Raw genomic sequence first — 15,130 nt, forward strand, 5'->3', positions numbered from 1 at the left:
GGTAAATATGCAGAATGTCTCCAAGTTTGGTTTTATTAACAGTGTCATAGTAAATAACTTTGTTCATAATTTTTACACACTTCACATACCTGTTTGATTAATTCCTTTGAATCAATTCCTTGACATAGAATTGGTAGGTCATAACATATTCACTTTTTAAAGACTTCTGATACATTTTGCATAATTTCTTTCAGAGGGCCTATAAGATTTATACACAAAATAACATTTTTACTAATATACAAATACTGTTGGAAAAATTTAGAATTTAGAAATCAGTGGGAAAAGATAGCTTATATTTGTATTTCTTTGACCAAATATCTTTGGCTATTTTTAGTTAGTTAATATGTTATTGGATATTTTGGTTTAATTTTTCTGAGTTACTTTTCTATATTCTTTTTTTTAATTCTTTTTTTTTAATTTTTAAAAAAATTTATTTATTTTCAGCATAACAGTATTCATTGTTTTTGCACCACACCCAGTGCTCCATGCAATCTGTGCCCTCTCTAATACCCACCACCTGGTTCCCCCAACCTCCCACCCCCTCGCCGCTTCAAACCCCTCAGATTGTTTTTAAACATCTATGAGGAAAAAAGTGCTTTGTTTCCCTCATTTTGCAGTTAAAACTGAAAGGTTTATATGTCTTTTCAAAGGATTCAAACTAGAACCCAAAACACAGAATCCTCAGAGTTGGAACAACTCATGCTGGGTTTTACCTGAGCCTTAATATTTTTTGGCAAAATTCCACAAACATTTCAGGGAGCTACCCTGTGAGGAAAATATGTCTCACTTCCTCCTGAAAACCTGCTTCCACTCTTCCCTGAGGCAAACAAATAAAAAAAATTGCACCCTGAAAAAATAAAACAAAACAAAACAAAAAAAACAAAAACAAAAAAACAAAAACCTGGAATGAATAAACAACCATTTAACAGTCCCTGGAAATGGTCCCAAAGGGCAATAGGAAATAAAGAAATATCTATGCAAAAACACCAACAAAAATTCAGTAAGAAGGGCTACAGTCTGGTATTTGAACCAAGAGAGCTCCACCCCTTCTCCCTCTGGGCTTAGTAAGAGTAAACTAAATCTTAGGGAAGCAGAAGGAAATGATAAAGAATAAAATGGAAGTTAAAAAAAATAGAAAATTTTGAAACAATAGAGAAAAATCAATGAAATCAAAAGGTAGTTCTTGGAAAAGATCAACAGAATTCACAAACCTTTAACTAACTCAATGAAGAAACAAAGAGAACAAATTCAAATTACTAGAATCAGAAATAAAAGGGCATTACTTACCAATCTTACTATCAAATTCCAAGAAAGACACAAACTACCAGACTAATTCAAGAAGAACAACACAATCTGAATAGACCTATAAGAAATGAAGGCATAGGGGGGCATTTGGGTGGTTAGGGTGTTAAAGCCTCTGCCTTCGGCTCAGGTCATGATTCCAGGGTCCTGGGATCGAGCCCCGAATCAGGATCTCTGCTCAGCAGGGAGCCTGCTTCCTCCTCTCTCTGCCTGCTTCTCTGCCTTATGATCTCTGTCTGTCAAATAAATAAAATAAAATCTTAAAAAAAAAAAGAAAGAAATGAAGGCATAGGATTAGTATCAAAAATTACCCACAAAGTGGGGCGCCTGGATGGCTCAGTCGGTTAAGTGGCTGCCTTTAGCTAGGCTCATGATCTCAGGGTCCTGGGATGGAGTCCCACATCGGGCTCCCTGCTTGGTGGGGAGTCTGCTTCTCCCTCTCCCTCTGCCTGCTGCTCTGCCTACTTATGTTCTCTCTCTCCACCCCTCTGTCAAACAAATAAATAAAATCTCTTTAAAAATTTTTTATGATGACTTTTACCAAATATTTAACATAGGCAGTAACCTCTTCAACATCGGCCATAGCAATTTCTTTCAAGATATGTCTCCCAAGGCAAAGGAAACAAAAGAGAAAATGAACTTTTGGGACTTTATCAAAATCAAAGCTTCTGCACAGCAAAGGAAACAGTCAACAAAACAAAGAGGCAACCCATGGAATGGGAGAGGATACTCATAAATGACACTACAGACAAAGGACTGATATCCAAGATCTATAAAGAACTCCTCAAACTCAACACTCAAAAAACAGATAATCACATCAAAAAAATGGGCAGAAGATGTGAACAGACACTTCTCCAAAGAAGACATACAAATGGCTAACAGACACATGAAAAAATGTTAATCACATTATCCATCAGGGAGATTCAAATCAAAACCATATTGAGATACCACCTTATACCAGTTAGAATGGTCAAAGTCAACAGGACAGTAAACAACAAGTGTTGGAGAGGATGTGGAGAAAGGGGACCCTCTTACACTCTTGGTGGAGATGCAAGTTGGTGCAGCCACTTTGGAAAACAGTGTGGAGATTCCTTAAAAATTTAAAAATAGAGCTAGCCTTGATCCTGCAATTGCACTACAGGGTATTTACCCCAAAGATACAGATGGAGTGAAAAGAAGGGCCATATGTATCCCAATGTTCATAGCAGCAATGGCCACAGTCACCAAACTGTGGAAAGAGCCAAGATGCCCTTCAATGGGCAAATGGATAAGGAAGATGTGGTCCATATATACAATGGAGTATTATGCCTCCATCAGAAAGGATGAATACCCAACTTTTGTATCAACATGGATGGGACTGGAGGAGATTATGCTGAGGGAAATAAGTCAAGCAGAGAGAGTCAATTATCATATGGTTTCACTTACTTATGGAGCATAAGGAATAACACGGAAGACATTGGGAGATGGAAAGGAGAAGTGAGTGGAAGGAAATTGGAGGGGGAGAAAAACCATGAGAGACCTTGGACTCTGAGAAACAAACTGAGGGTTTTGGAGGGGGGTGTTGGGTGAGCCTGGTGGTGGGTATTAAGGAGGGCACGTATTGCATGGAGCACTGGGTGTGGTGCATAAACAGTGAATTTTGGAACACTGAAAAAAAATAAAATAAAATTTTTTAAAAAAGAAAAGAATTAATACTAATTTCTCACTAAAAAATTAAAAAAATAGAAGATTAGATAACACTCCCCAGCTCAGTTTTCAGTTTCATGAAGTCAATACTACCTCGATTTTAAGACCAGACAAAGACATCACAAGAAAGGAAAACTATATGATGGCATCTTCTGTGAGTACAGATGCAGAAATCCTGAACAAATACTATCAAACCAAATATAGAGAAATATAAAAAAGAATTATACACCATAATCAACTGGGATTTATCCCAGGGACGCAAGGTTGGTTTCACGCCAGAAAATCAACTAATGTAATACATCGCACCAATAGAATAAATAACAAAAGTCACACAATCATCTCAACTGACAACGAAAAAACATTTGACAAAGTCCAACCCCTTTTTTCATTTAAAAAAAGAAGTCCTAGGAAATAGGAGTAGAACTCCTTCAGTCTAATAAAGGACATCTATGAAAATCCACGGTTAACATCAATGGTGCAAGATTGGATGCTTTGCTCCTACTATCAGAGACAAGACAAGGATGTCCACTCTCACCACTTCTATTCAAAATTGTACTAGAGGTCCTAGCCAAGGTAATTCAGAGAAAGAAATAAAGGGCATCTGTAGTGGAAAGGGAGAAGTAAAGCTATCTTTATTGGCTGTTGACATAATGTTATATATAATAACTCCTAAGGAATCACCAAAAAAAAAAAAACCTATTGTACCTTATGAGCAAGTTCAGTAAAGTCACAGTGTAAAAAAAAAATCAATACACAAAAATCATATGTATTTCTATGTATTTGCAATGAACAATAGGAAAATGAAACTAGCAAAACAATTTCATTTATAATATCATCAAAAGAAATAAGATACTGGGGTGCCTGGGTGGCTGAATTGGTTAAGCTTTGGACTCTTGATCTCAGCTCAGGTCTTGATCTCAGGGTTGTGAGTTCAAGCCCCACCTTGGGCTCCACGCTGGACACAGAGCCTACCTAAAATTTTTTTAAAAATTAAAAATAAATAAAAGATAAGGTACTTAGGAATCAACTTACAAAAGAAGTGCAAAACCTCTACTTTGAAAAGTACGAACAGTGTTGAAAGAAATTAACAAAGATCTAAATAATTGGAAAAAAATTGCCCGCATTCATGGGTCAGAACAGGTTAATATTGTTAAGATGGCAATATTCACAAGAGGATCTACAGCTTACTTCTTTGCAGAAATTGACAAGCCACTTGATAGGGAATCGCAAGGGATGCAGAATAGCCCAAGCAACCTTATTTGAAAAAGAACAAAGTAGGAGAACTTACTCTACTTGATTTCCAAACTTACTACAAAGCTACAGTCATTAAGCCAGTGTGGTAGTGACATAAGGGTAGACATACAGACCAATGGAATAGAATTGAGAGTCCAAACATATCCAAGCAACTCTGAACAATCAATGTTTCAGCAAGGTGGCCAAAGCAAATGAAGAAGGAACAGCCTATTCATCACATGGTACAGAAACAACGGGATGTCAAGATGCAAAAGAACGTAGTTATCCCCCACCTCACACCATATATAAAAATGAGCTCAAAATGTATCAAAAATCTAAATGTAGGGGCTAAAGCTATAAAGTTCTTAGACAAAAACATAGGGGCAAATCTTCATGACTTTGGATTTAACAAAATATTCTTAAATATGATAATGAAAGTATAAGCAGCAAAAGAAATATATTCTCAATGTGACTTACGTAGAGAAATGTTTTATGAAGCAACAGAAGAATTCAATAATATTGAAGAATCCTGGAAGATCAACTCCATATCTGAAGGACATGATTATACTTTGTCACAGAATGTCCAACAATTGATGTCTATATTGATGTTTTCAAGACATCAGAAAGAGCTAAATATGTTCGGTAAAGAAGGGCAGCCATCTGATGGGTTTTAAATGGACTGGTATATAAATAGATATATGTTGGTTATCTGGAAACGGCGATCATAAGGAGCATTTCTACCCCTACAAACCCCAGGTAAGGTGTTAGTCTGCCCCTGTTTGGATGCTACCCTTCTGTTTAGATGAACTCATCGTAAGGAGGAAAATGTTATGGAAAGACTCTGTTTTACCTTTGTTTTCAGGTGCTGCTGTGGCCAGTTCACCAACCAGCACATCCCCCCTCTGCCAAGCGTAACATCTGGCAATAATGAAGAGGAAAATAAACAGGTGGAGACTCAGCCTGAAAAATGGTCTGTCAGCAAACACACCCAGAGCTACCCAACAGATTCTTATGGAGCTCTTGAATTCCAGGGTGGAGGATACTCCAATAAAGCCATGGTAAGAGAGGCCTTCGGAAGGGAGCCCACAGTCTCCATCAGAGGCCCAGCCTCCCAGACCCCCAGATGGCAGACACCTGGGTCTTCTTTCAAGAGCGTGGCTCAGTCTTCTTAGATATTTCATTGCAAAGGCAAGAAATATATCTGCACACTCAACTTTTTAGTCATGAGATTTGGAAACTGAGCGCTATTCTAAAAAAAAAAAAAAAAAAAAACCCCAAAAAAAAAGAAAACAAAAAAAACCCAAGTAGTGTCACTAAATTCATACCAGAGTTGTGAATACACAAATTATGCTCCAGCCCAAGTATGCAACCATACTCATCACTCTATCTCCAGTGATGAGTGAGAAATTACGCTATTTGTTTTTTGGGGTTGTTTGGGGTTTGGTTTTGTTTTTTATGACTGTGGACCTTCAAGCCCCACCCCCCTTAAATGGGTTAGGAGTGTCTGGAAATGGTTCCCTCTGAAGTCCGACCACAGCCTCCCTGGGCCTGCATTCAATTGGCCCAAGAAGACTGAGGTCTTTCACATTTGCGTGTAAACAGGGAGTGCCCTCTGCCTTTCTGATGAGCCCTGCCAGAGAGGGAAGGCGTTAGCACTGTGATTCCTTTCAGCTAATTCCGAATAATACTCCCACATGCCCAGTCAGATCATTTTTGCAATTTCATTTTATTCCACTGGCCCAACGTCATTGTGCAAATAAAATGCATTTGTATTCCAAATAGCACAAAATAGGGACTTCTGGAATGGCACCCTACACGTTGGCATGGACACAAAGAAGTGGTTCATAGGGGCCAAGGCAGATATCTGACCATTAACCTCTTCCTCTCCTTGGGGGGAAAGTCAAGTCCAGAGACTGGCCCAGGATCCCCATTCTCAGCACCCACTCAGTGCGGCCAGAAGACCGCTCCCTCAACATTGCTCTGTCCAACCTCTGGAGCCATGGTTCTAGCTGAGCCAGCTTTAGAATTGATTTTTTCAAGATTAAGGGTTTGCCAGGTAAAACACAGGACAGCCAGTTCTATGTGAATTTCAGATGAACCACATAACTTTTTGGTATAAGTATGTCCCAAATATGGCATGAAGTCATACTTACAATAAAACATTTTTCAATGTTCACATGAAATTCAAATTTAACTGAGAGTCCTGTATTTTTATTTGCTAAAATCTGGCAACGCTCCCAAAGTTCCCTTCCCTCACTTGGCCACAGACTCATACAGAGGAACAGAAAGCCAAGACAGCTTTTGCTCGGGACAGGAGTGGTAGCACTGTTTCCCTGTGATACGAGAGGAAAACCAGGAATGGTCCTGAGTGTCACACACTCTTTTACAGTATATCCGAGTATCCTATGACACCAAGCCAGATGCACTGCTTCATCTTATGGTGAAAGACTGGCAGCTGGAACTCCCCAAGCTCTTAATATCTGTGCATGGAGGCCTCCAGAACTTTGAGATGCAGCCCAAGCTGAAACAGGTCTTTGGGAAAGGTCTGATCAAGGCCGCCATGACCACTGGGGCCTGGATCTTCACCGGGGGCGTCAGTACCGGTAAGAACAACCTCATTCCCTTGCAACAAACATACAAACCCAGAACTCATGGTGGTTCCCAAAGAGCTTCTGAATAATTAAGGTCAAAAAACAAAATGCATTGCAACCAGACAATATTTATGACAGAAGTGAAATCTTTACCCAGTAGCTTGTTTGTTATTTTGATATGATAGCAGTAATGGTCAACTTTTCTGGCACCCACAACGTCATTCCTTGACCCGAGCCCTGTACAAGCCTCATTTTCACTGAGGACCCCTGACAATCCTTTCCACTGTCCTATGGGAGAGGAAACTGAGGCAGGGAGAGGTTAGGGACACGCCAGGCAGTCTGACTCTCAACTTCAGCTAAATGCGCCCAGTGACTTCCAAGGCACCCCCACTTACTTCCCTCTTTATGTCCCAGAAATTTATAAAGGAAGTCCATGCACCATTGCTCTAGTTTGGGGCTTTTGTTTTCCCTTTTCTAGGAGCTAATGCTGAATGACTAATTATTATGAGCTTGGACTTTCAGCGTACTTCCTTTTAATGATGAAGATCTATATGCTTCAACCCTATTCCATAGGGAATGGAGTGGCTCAGAGAAGGGACCCCTAAAGTTCATAACTAATGGTATGATGGGAGGTATTGGGCCTAAAAATATGATTCATGGCTGCTTACAGGTGTTATCAGCCATGTAGGGGATGCCTTAAAAGACCACTCCTCCAAGTCCAGAGGCCGGGTTTGTGCTATAGGAATCGCTCCATGGGGCATCGTGGAAAATAAGGAAGACCTGGTTGGAAAGGATGTAAGTGTTTCCTCCCCAGATATTGGTAATTTTTTAAAATCAAAGTCTTTATTTTGAGATAATTGTGGATTCCCTGCAGTTGCAAGAAATAATAGAGGTCCCATATGCCAACCCCCCTTCCCCAATGGTACCATCTTGCAAAACTATGGTACAGTATCACACCCAGGATATTGACATGGATACAGACAAGATGTAGCACATTTCCATCCCTACTAGGATCACTCATGTTGCCCTTTAACATCCATACCTAATTCCTTCCCACCCCTCCTACCTCTTTAACCACTGGCAGCCACGAATCTGCCCCTTATCTCTATAATTTTATTATTCCAACAATGTTCTATAAGTGGATCATGCACTTGTAACCTTGAGGATACATCTGAATTCTACCTGCTTCCCCCGTTAGTCTTCATGTCTGAGTTCTGCAGCTCTGATCTGTGTTGTGCATTTTGCCAGGTAACAAGAGTATACCAAACCATGTCCAACCCCCTCAGCAAGCTCTCATTGCTCAACAACTCGCACACTCACTTCATCCTGGCTGACAACGGCACCCTGGGCAAATACGGTGCCGAGGTGAAGCTGCGGAGGCAGCTGGAGAAGCACATCTCTCTGCAGAAGATTAACACAAGTAAGTTCCAGCGAAGGCCATGGGTGCTGGGCTGCCACGGCTGCCGTGAAACCTGGGCTGAAAAGGAAACTTCCCAAGGGTGTTGAGAGCTTTCACCTTGATTCTCATTAGATCCACTGAACAACAGATCAACAGACTTGTCCAGCCCCCTCACCCTGGCCACCTACCTAATCTCACACTCACTGAGCTGTGTGGCGATGTTCTGCCCCAGGTTCACTGGGAGGGATGGTGCAAGAAACAGCCCTGTGGCGGTTGTCATGGTGATGGCATTGCCCACCACGTTTTCCACTGTAATTACTATAGTTATTTGCTTAATGTCTGAACAGGAAGAAAGCTTCTCACTCCAAGATGTAGGTCGGATTTCTTCCATCAAGTAAGGGTTAGTGTGATCGTTACATTAAATAGCTCTATAGCTCTGGGTCTATCCCCCAAACTAAGATGCGGTTGTAGGACATCTGCTCCCCCATGGCTCCACCGGTGCTGGCCCAGATGGCATGGCTTGCAGCGGAGCTGCTGCCCAGGGGAGGTTGGTGAGGTCAAGCTCAAGAGAAAGGAGCAAACCACAACCAGATGAAACAATACCAGTTAGAATGAAAATAACTGGTGTCATCTCTTGGAACATGTTCATACTCCAGCAGTTCTTACTGCCAAACTATTATGAAGAGATTTTAAAGAGTATTTTGTTTTTACCATTACTGATAAGATTTTTGTGAAAGCCAGTCTAAGTCCTGGAAATAGTCATCATCAAGGCTAATGAAGGGCCTATAGAATGGCACAAGCGGTTAGAATGCTTGCCTGCTAAGGGGACTGTGGATTTTCCAAGATTCAAATCTCCATTGATAAACTGCTTGATAACTGATTTTTTTGTTCTCACATTTGTCATTGTCTCGGACTTGTAAGTTTTCATGCTACCCAACTGCATCTGTCCGTGTGACTTGTGGGCTTCCCTTTGTCATCCTTTGCCTAGGGCTCTGAGTGGGGCAGGGACAGCAAAGGGGTGCTCAGTTGTCATCTCTCACAGCTTGGAGCTTCGGGGAGTCCGGCCTCAACCAAGAAAAACCAATTTTACACTGTTTATAGAAAATAAAGTGATTTGGCTACACTATTCCTGAGAATCTGGAATCCCAAGACTTGCTTGGGTTGCAAATCTCAGGCAGGATCCACATCGTCTTGATCCATTTTTTCCAGTATCTTTTGGCCAGGGCCTGGCACCAGGCAGACCCTCAGTGCATATTCGCTGAAATGAACTTAACGGAGATTACCCTGGTAGAAGAAGACAAACGTGTTCAAAAAAAAGTTTTAAGGTCCCTGGCTATAGAAGTGTATCATGGAAGCAAACCCAAAACTCTGAATTCAGCCACTTGAAATTTTTAGATTTCCTCCTCCTATGCTAGCAGATTTTCTCTGAAGGCCTTCAGAACGATGAGACGAAGGACATTTCTCCTACTTGCCATGCATTAAAATGCTCATCAAGTAACTCCCATCACAACCAAGGGACACTAGGTGAAACATGCTCAGTGTATGACCTGTCCTGCCTAGCCCGGGGTGAAATTGTCAAGAAGACAAATGTGTCTCAGTGGCTTCTCCACCTCCACTGTCTTCCCTCTCCAGAAATCTCGAGTTCTTGAATTCTTCCAGAGTTCACTCTGTTGGTTCTGCCTCCAGAAGTTAGCCTGCTCCTACTGAGTTTCTGAAGAGTCCTATTATCTGACGGAGATAGATGGCGGACTCGGGGAACAAGTTAGTCCCTGCCAGGCTAATGATGGTGGCCCGAGTTTGCCCTCGCGGGTAATCTGTGCCATGACATTGGCCTCTATGATGAATGTATTTTATGTTGCAGGATTGGGGCAGGGTGTGCCCCTCGTGGGCCTGGTGGTAGAAGGAGGCCCTAATGTGGTTTCCATTGTCTTGGAATATCTCCGAGAAGACCCTCCAGTTCCCGTGGTCATTTGTGATGGCAGTGGACGAGCGTCGGACATTCTGTCTTTTGCACACAAGTACTGTGAAGACGGAGGGTAGGATTTCCGACCTGTTGCAGAGGGTGGGTTTTTAACTGCCTTCTTGTTAGATCAAGAAGAAAACTGTAAGTGATACATTGAGCCATTCCAAAGATGCTAAATAATGAAGATTTACTAGCTTTCTCCCATTTTCTGAGGTCAGCATGTGAGGGAGCATCAAGGGCATGATGTTTCTTACGGAATTCTTTCTCTGGGGGAATATGCTCCCTTCCAACTTCATTTTCCCTTATAAGGTTTTCAGCGAGCCTGGAATTTAGGACGCGTGTGAATGCAGTTTTTGACTGCGGTCCCCTTTTGTCTCCTAGCCTGGGATAGCCTCCAATGGTAAAGTTTCAAGTCAAAGACACCAGACCAACCTAGAGTTCTCTGATCTATTCACATACAGATTTAACTCGTGCTGTTTTCTTCTCTTTCGCATTTCCTTCGAACAGGGTAATAAATGAATCCCTCAAGGATCAGCTTCTAGTTACCATTCAGAAAACATTTAATTACAACAAGACACAATCGCATCAGCTGTTTGCAATTATAATGGAGTGCATGAAAAAGAAAGAACTTGTAAGTGTCTTCAGTTTATGTCCAAACCAGCTCCGCAGAGAGAATTATGTTTCCTTGCTAATTCTGCCCATGTGTGCGTGATGGACTCGCTCATATTTTAGTTCAGGCTTTGCCAAGTGTCAGTTTACAAATCCCTACCAAATTAGCCGTTAGGCCCACGTGATGGAAGCAGAGTACGCATGCGCAAAAGAGGGACTGGGGTGCTTTCAGATCCTGGAAAACATCAGGTGACCCCATGCCACATCACGCCAGTTCTGAGGCTCATGACATTAATTGTATGTCAAGTGTTGAGGAGTGACAAACACACCCTTTTAGGTGTGCTTACAAAATTCTGTCCCTTCACTTTCCAAATACAGTAATTATTTTCCACTCCTTGCCCTCCCTAATTATGCTGGTAGAGGAATATGCACAAAATTCTAAATCTACAAATTTCCTACGAATAGGGCACGTTTCTGAGTGGAAATGATTGTGTCATCTCCAATTGCGATTTAGATAATGGAGTACATGGATCCTGAACGAGCTCTTTCCTCTCCGGGGGTGTTGAAGCAGATTGGGTAAAATAATAAAACAGGGACCCAGGCAAGGACTCAGAGCCTGGATGAGCAAGGTTGTCCCTCATGGAAATGAAAGGCACCTGGTTTAAAATTGATGCATTTTCTGAATCATTGCATCCCATGTCAGGCTCTATGGTCCTTTTTCAAAAACACCCCGATTCGCCCTCTCAATTGCAGCTTGACTTTACCTAGTCTTCTCATGATTAACTCGTTTTCAGGTCACTGTGTTTAGAATGGGTGCCGAGGGTCAGCAAGACATCGAGATGGCAATTTTAACTGCCCTGTTGAAAGGTGAGCTCTCAGGAATCAGCGACTCCTGGCCTCTTGGTGCTGGCCTCACCTGGGGCTTTGCTCATGGCCAGAAACCCCTCTCCCTCTTCTGCCAGGAACTGTGTCTATTGGTGATAGGCTCCCGAGCCCGTCAGGCTGCCTGGAGTTATCTCAGTGTGAAGCCATGGGGAACGACCAGGTTCACGATGGGTTTCCCGGGAAGGGGTGTTTTCTGTGGGTCCCAGTGGCCTGTGATGGCTGAAGTCAGACCAGTTTCTATTTGTCTGTCATTAAGGATTTTGTCATAGAGGTGACCACGAACCATTTTTCATTTGTTATCACTGCATCCCACAGTGTTGTGTTCAATTTCCCCATCCCGCTCCTAATGATAGGCTGCAACCTGGCCACTCTTGGGGTCACTCCCAGGACACACATTTCCTCCCTGCCTCTTGGTTACTCTGGGACCATAAGGGGGCAGGGATAAGAGAGGAGAATGTCACCATTGGGCCAGCTGCCCAGTAGTCCTGTGCTGGTCTCCCTGCAGCTGGGGGCTGTTGCTCTTGGCCTATACTCACATTTGGCTTGAAGGGACAGCACCCCTTGCCCTGGCCTGACAGATGCCTCTTGCAGATGAGGGTCCTGGGGTCACCAGGTGCCTCCTCCGTCCCTTCCAGGGAGATCAAGCCAAGTAGGTACGGAAAGAGGTTGCCTCCAACCTCCTCTCAGGCAATTCTGTGAGAATAGGAAGTTCTTAGCTTTGGGGCTTGAGTAGACACTCAGGGGCAAGAGAAAAGACAGGAGTGCTTGGTTTCTGGGGGGTGGGGGTCAACCCCGGGAAGCCCGTGCTAACCGCCCAGCACCTGCCAAACCAGGACGGTCCAGGCACTGAGTGAGAAGAGCCTCGTTTCTTGCCTTTCCAGGAACCAATGCTTCTGCCCCAGACCAGCTGAGCTTGGCACTGGCTTGGAACCGCGTGGACATAGCACGAAGTCAGATCTTTGTGTTTGGGCCCCGCTGGCCGGTGAAAATAAGTGTTTTTCATTTTCTACCATTTACCTTGACCTTGTACAGATGATAGATCAGTATGTTCTCCCTCGTGACACAGATCTTAGGAAATTATCTGGGGTTTCTGATGATCCAATGCGTAATCCATTAGGATCATTAGGAGATGTTGCTATTGAACTTCAAAGTACCAGCCAGAAGAGCTACTAGCTGTAATTATAGATTCAAACCAGTGCTCTTGAAGAAATGAACAGTAAATATTTTATCTTTGCTAGTGAGAAGTGGGGCTTACCCTTTTCAAGGAAAAGAAAGAAAAGAGCCCATTAAAATTAAATACAATGATTGCATGGACAGCATTGTTTTTCTTTTCTTTTTTTAAAATTCTGTTCTGTGGTATCCTAGAGGCCTAGAGAATCGTGTGTGTGTGAGTGTGTGTGTGGTCTTTGGGGTGTAGGGTCTGTGTGTCTGTGTAGCATGTATATGGGTGTGTGTTATGTGTGAGGGGGTATATGATGTATGCACATGCATGGTTTAGTGTGTGTGCATGTGTGTGGTATATACCTATGGTATCTGTGTGTGTGTGTGTGCTATGTGTAGTGTGTAAGAGGGTGTTTGTGTGTGCAATATGATTGTATGTGTGGGGGTCGTGGGGGTGTGTATACAGAATGAGAACCTGTCGTAAACAACTCTAGGCTTTCCTACTTCCTGCTGGTTCCATTTTCATGCCAGCCTATTTTCATCTCATGAATGCAATCCCTGAAGATACAAATTGGATTTTTTAAAGTCCTCTTCTGTTCCCTCAATTATCTCTATTTTTCTCCCCGGTCAGCTGCTCCCATTAAGTTCGTCTCGTCTTTTTCTGTTGCAGATCCTGGCCTGTCCATCCTCATTTCAGAGCGAGGGATGAGGCTAGTGTAGGAAGCCTACTTTATCACTGAACAGCTTTGCTTTGCCATGTGCAGACTGGAACAGACCAGTGAAGCTCCAGGCCTCTCTAAGCAGGTCCTTCCAATTCTTGAGCAGCTAGCTGTTCTACAGTCTCTGCCTGGGGATGAAGCTCAGGAATGCCGTCATTCTGCACCTGCCCGCTGGGCTGGTAGCCTGCCACACAAGACGGGATGCGTGGTCCCCTGCTCTGTAGACAGTCCTTCCACTAATCACCATGCTTTCCACCCAGCACTAACTCTTACTCTTTAAAAACCTGGTCCCACCTCTACTGCTCCTTCCACATTAGTCCTTCTGGGCATCAGCTTCCTCTCCATGATTTTAACTGCCCATCAGTATTTCCAGAAATCTGTTAACAGCTCTTGTCTGCCTCTTCTTGAAATAGATTTTTCTTTCTTTCTTTCTTTCTTTAAAGATTTTATTTTTTATTTGACAGACAGAGATCACAAGTAGGCAGAGAGACAGGCAGAGAAAGAGGGGGGGAGGCAGGCTCCCTACCGAGCAGAGAGCTCAATGCGGGGCTCGATCCCAGGACCCTGAGATCATGACCTGAGCTGAAGGCAGAGGCTTTAACCCACTGAGCCACCCAGGCGCCCCTATAGATTTTTCTTTATCATGGTCTTTTGCAAGTCATTTCCATGGACAAGCAGGAGACGTGATTAAGACTGTAACCTGGAACCAAAAATCCTTCTGTCTCCCCACAATGCAGTATATGTTCTCCAAAATCTTCCTTTAGTGGTTGAAGCACTCAATTAACTATGTGGCTGTGAATCTATATTTTTTCTGGAATTCTTGACACAACAGAGAACTCATGGTGGGCAGGACTTGATAATTAGTTCACAACAAAGCAATCTCGGGTCTTATTCGTTATATTTTACTTGTTAATATTCTTCTACCTATGTTTTTTTAAGTACAAAAATCGCAACTTCCCCAACAAAATTCTTTGTGAAAAGGTTTTATTAAAAACAACAACGGCAAAGAGAGAGAGAATAGTGTTTGATATGAACATATAACAAGGTAATTTATTTATACTGAGTCACAAAAACTTGGGCTAGCAATTTTTTTAAGGAAATAGGCCCAACTCAGTCTGAGCATCCACGAGCAAAAGGTTTGGGGACCTCTAGACCACTGTCCATTTTAAAGACAAAAATCTACAAACCTTGGCCAGCCTCCCTGAGATTTCTGAAACAGAAAGAAATGTCTGCTTATTTTTCAGGATGAGAACTATTCATTTGGCTTCCATCTATAGGTAAAGGCTTGCCCTTGGTAAAACACATGAACTAGAATCTTAAATTCAAAGCAGCAATTGGTGATAATACCTGATGTTTAGATTATACACTGTGTTTTGCCCCATGTGTTCACATACATGAGCATTACAGCCTTCAGAACTCTGAAATAGATCTGATTGTCCTCATTTAGAATTTGGAAAAAAGCTGATGCTCCCAAGAGGTTAAACATATTTTCCTGAGGTGCCTGGGTAGCTCAGTGGGTTAAAGCCTCTGCCTTCGGCTCGGGTCATAATCCCAGGGTCCTGGGATCAAGCTCCGAATAGGG

At 42.6% G+C, this 15,130-nt stretch overlaps 1 protein-coding gene across 1 annotated transcript in view; it reads left to right on the forward strand.

The window, feature by feature from the left end:
- Positions 1-15,130, forward strand: part of LOC111152542 (transient receptor potential cation channel subfamily M member 1) — a 144,605-nt gene that overhangs the window by 69,152 nt on the left and 60,323 nt on the right. Inside the window, exons 6-13 of the mRNA XM_022511028.1 lie at positions 5,084-5,279; positions 6,611-6,824; positions 7,483-7,607; positions 8,061-8,232; positions 10,073-10,247; positions 10,682-10,805; positions 11,578-11,650; positions 12,550-12,650. Of these exons, the coding sequence (XP_022366736.1) occupies positions 5,084-5,279; positions 6,611-6,824; positions 7,483-7,607; positions 8,061-8,232; positions 10,073-10,247; positions 10,682-10,805; positions 11,578-11,650; positions 12,550-12,650 (1,180 nt within the window). The remainder of the gene's footprint in view (positions 1-5,083; positions 5,280-6,610; positions 6,825-7,482; positions 7,608-8,060; positions 8,233-10,072; positions 10,248-10,681; positions 10,806-11,577; positions 11,651-12,549; positions 12,651-15,130) is intronic.

The sequence above is a fragment of the Enhydra lutris genome, unplaced genomic scaffold (assembly GCF_002288905.1).
Source record: "Enhydra lutris kenyoni isolate GAN:26980312 unplaced genomic scaffold, ASM228890v2 scaffoldscaffold29, whole genome shotgun sequence".
Taxonomy (NCBI): Eukaryota; Metazoa; Chordata; class Mammalia; order Carnivora; family Mustelidae; genus Enhydra; species Enhydra lutris.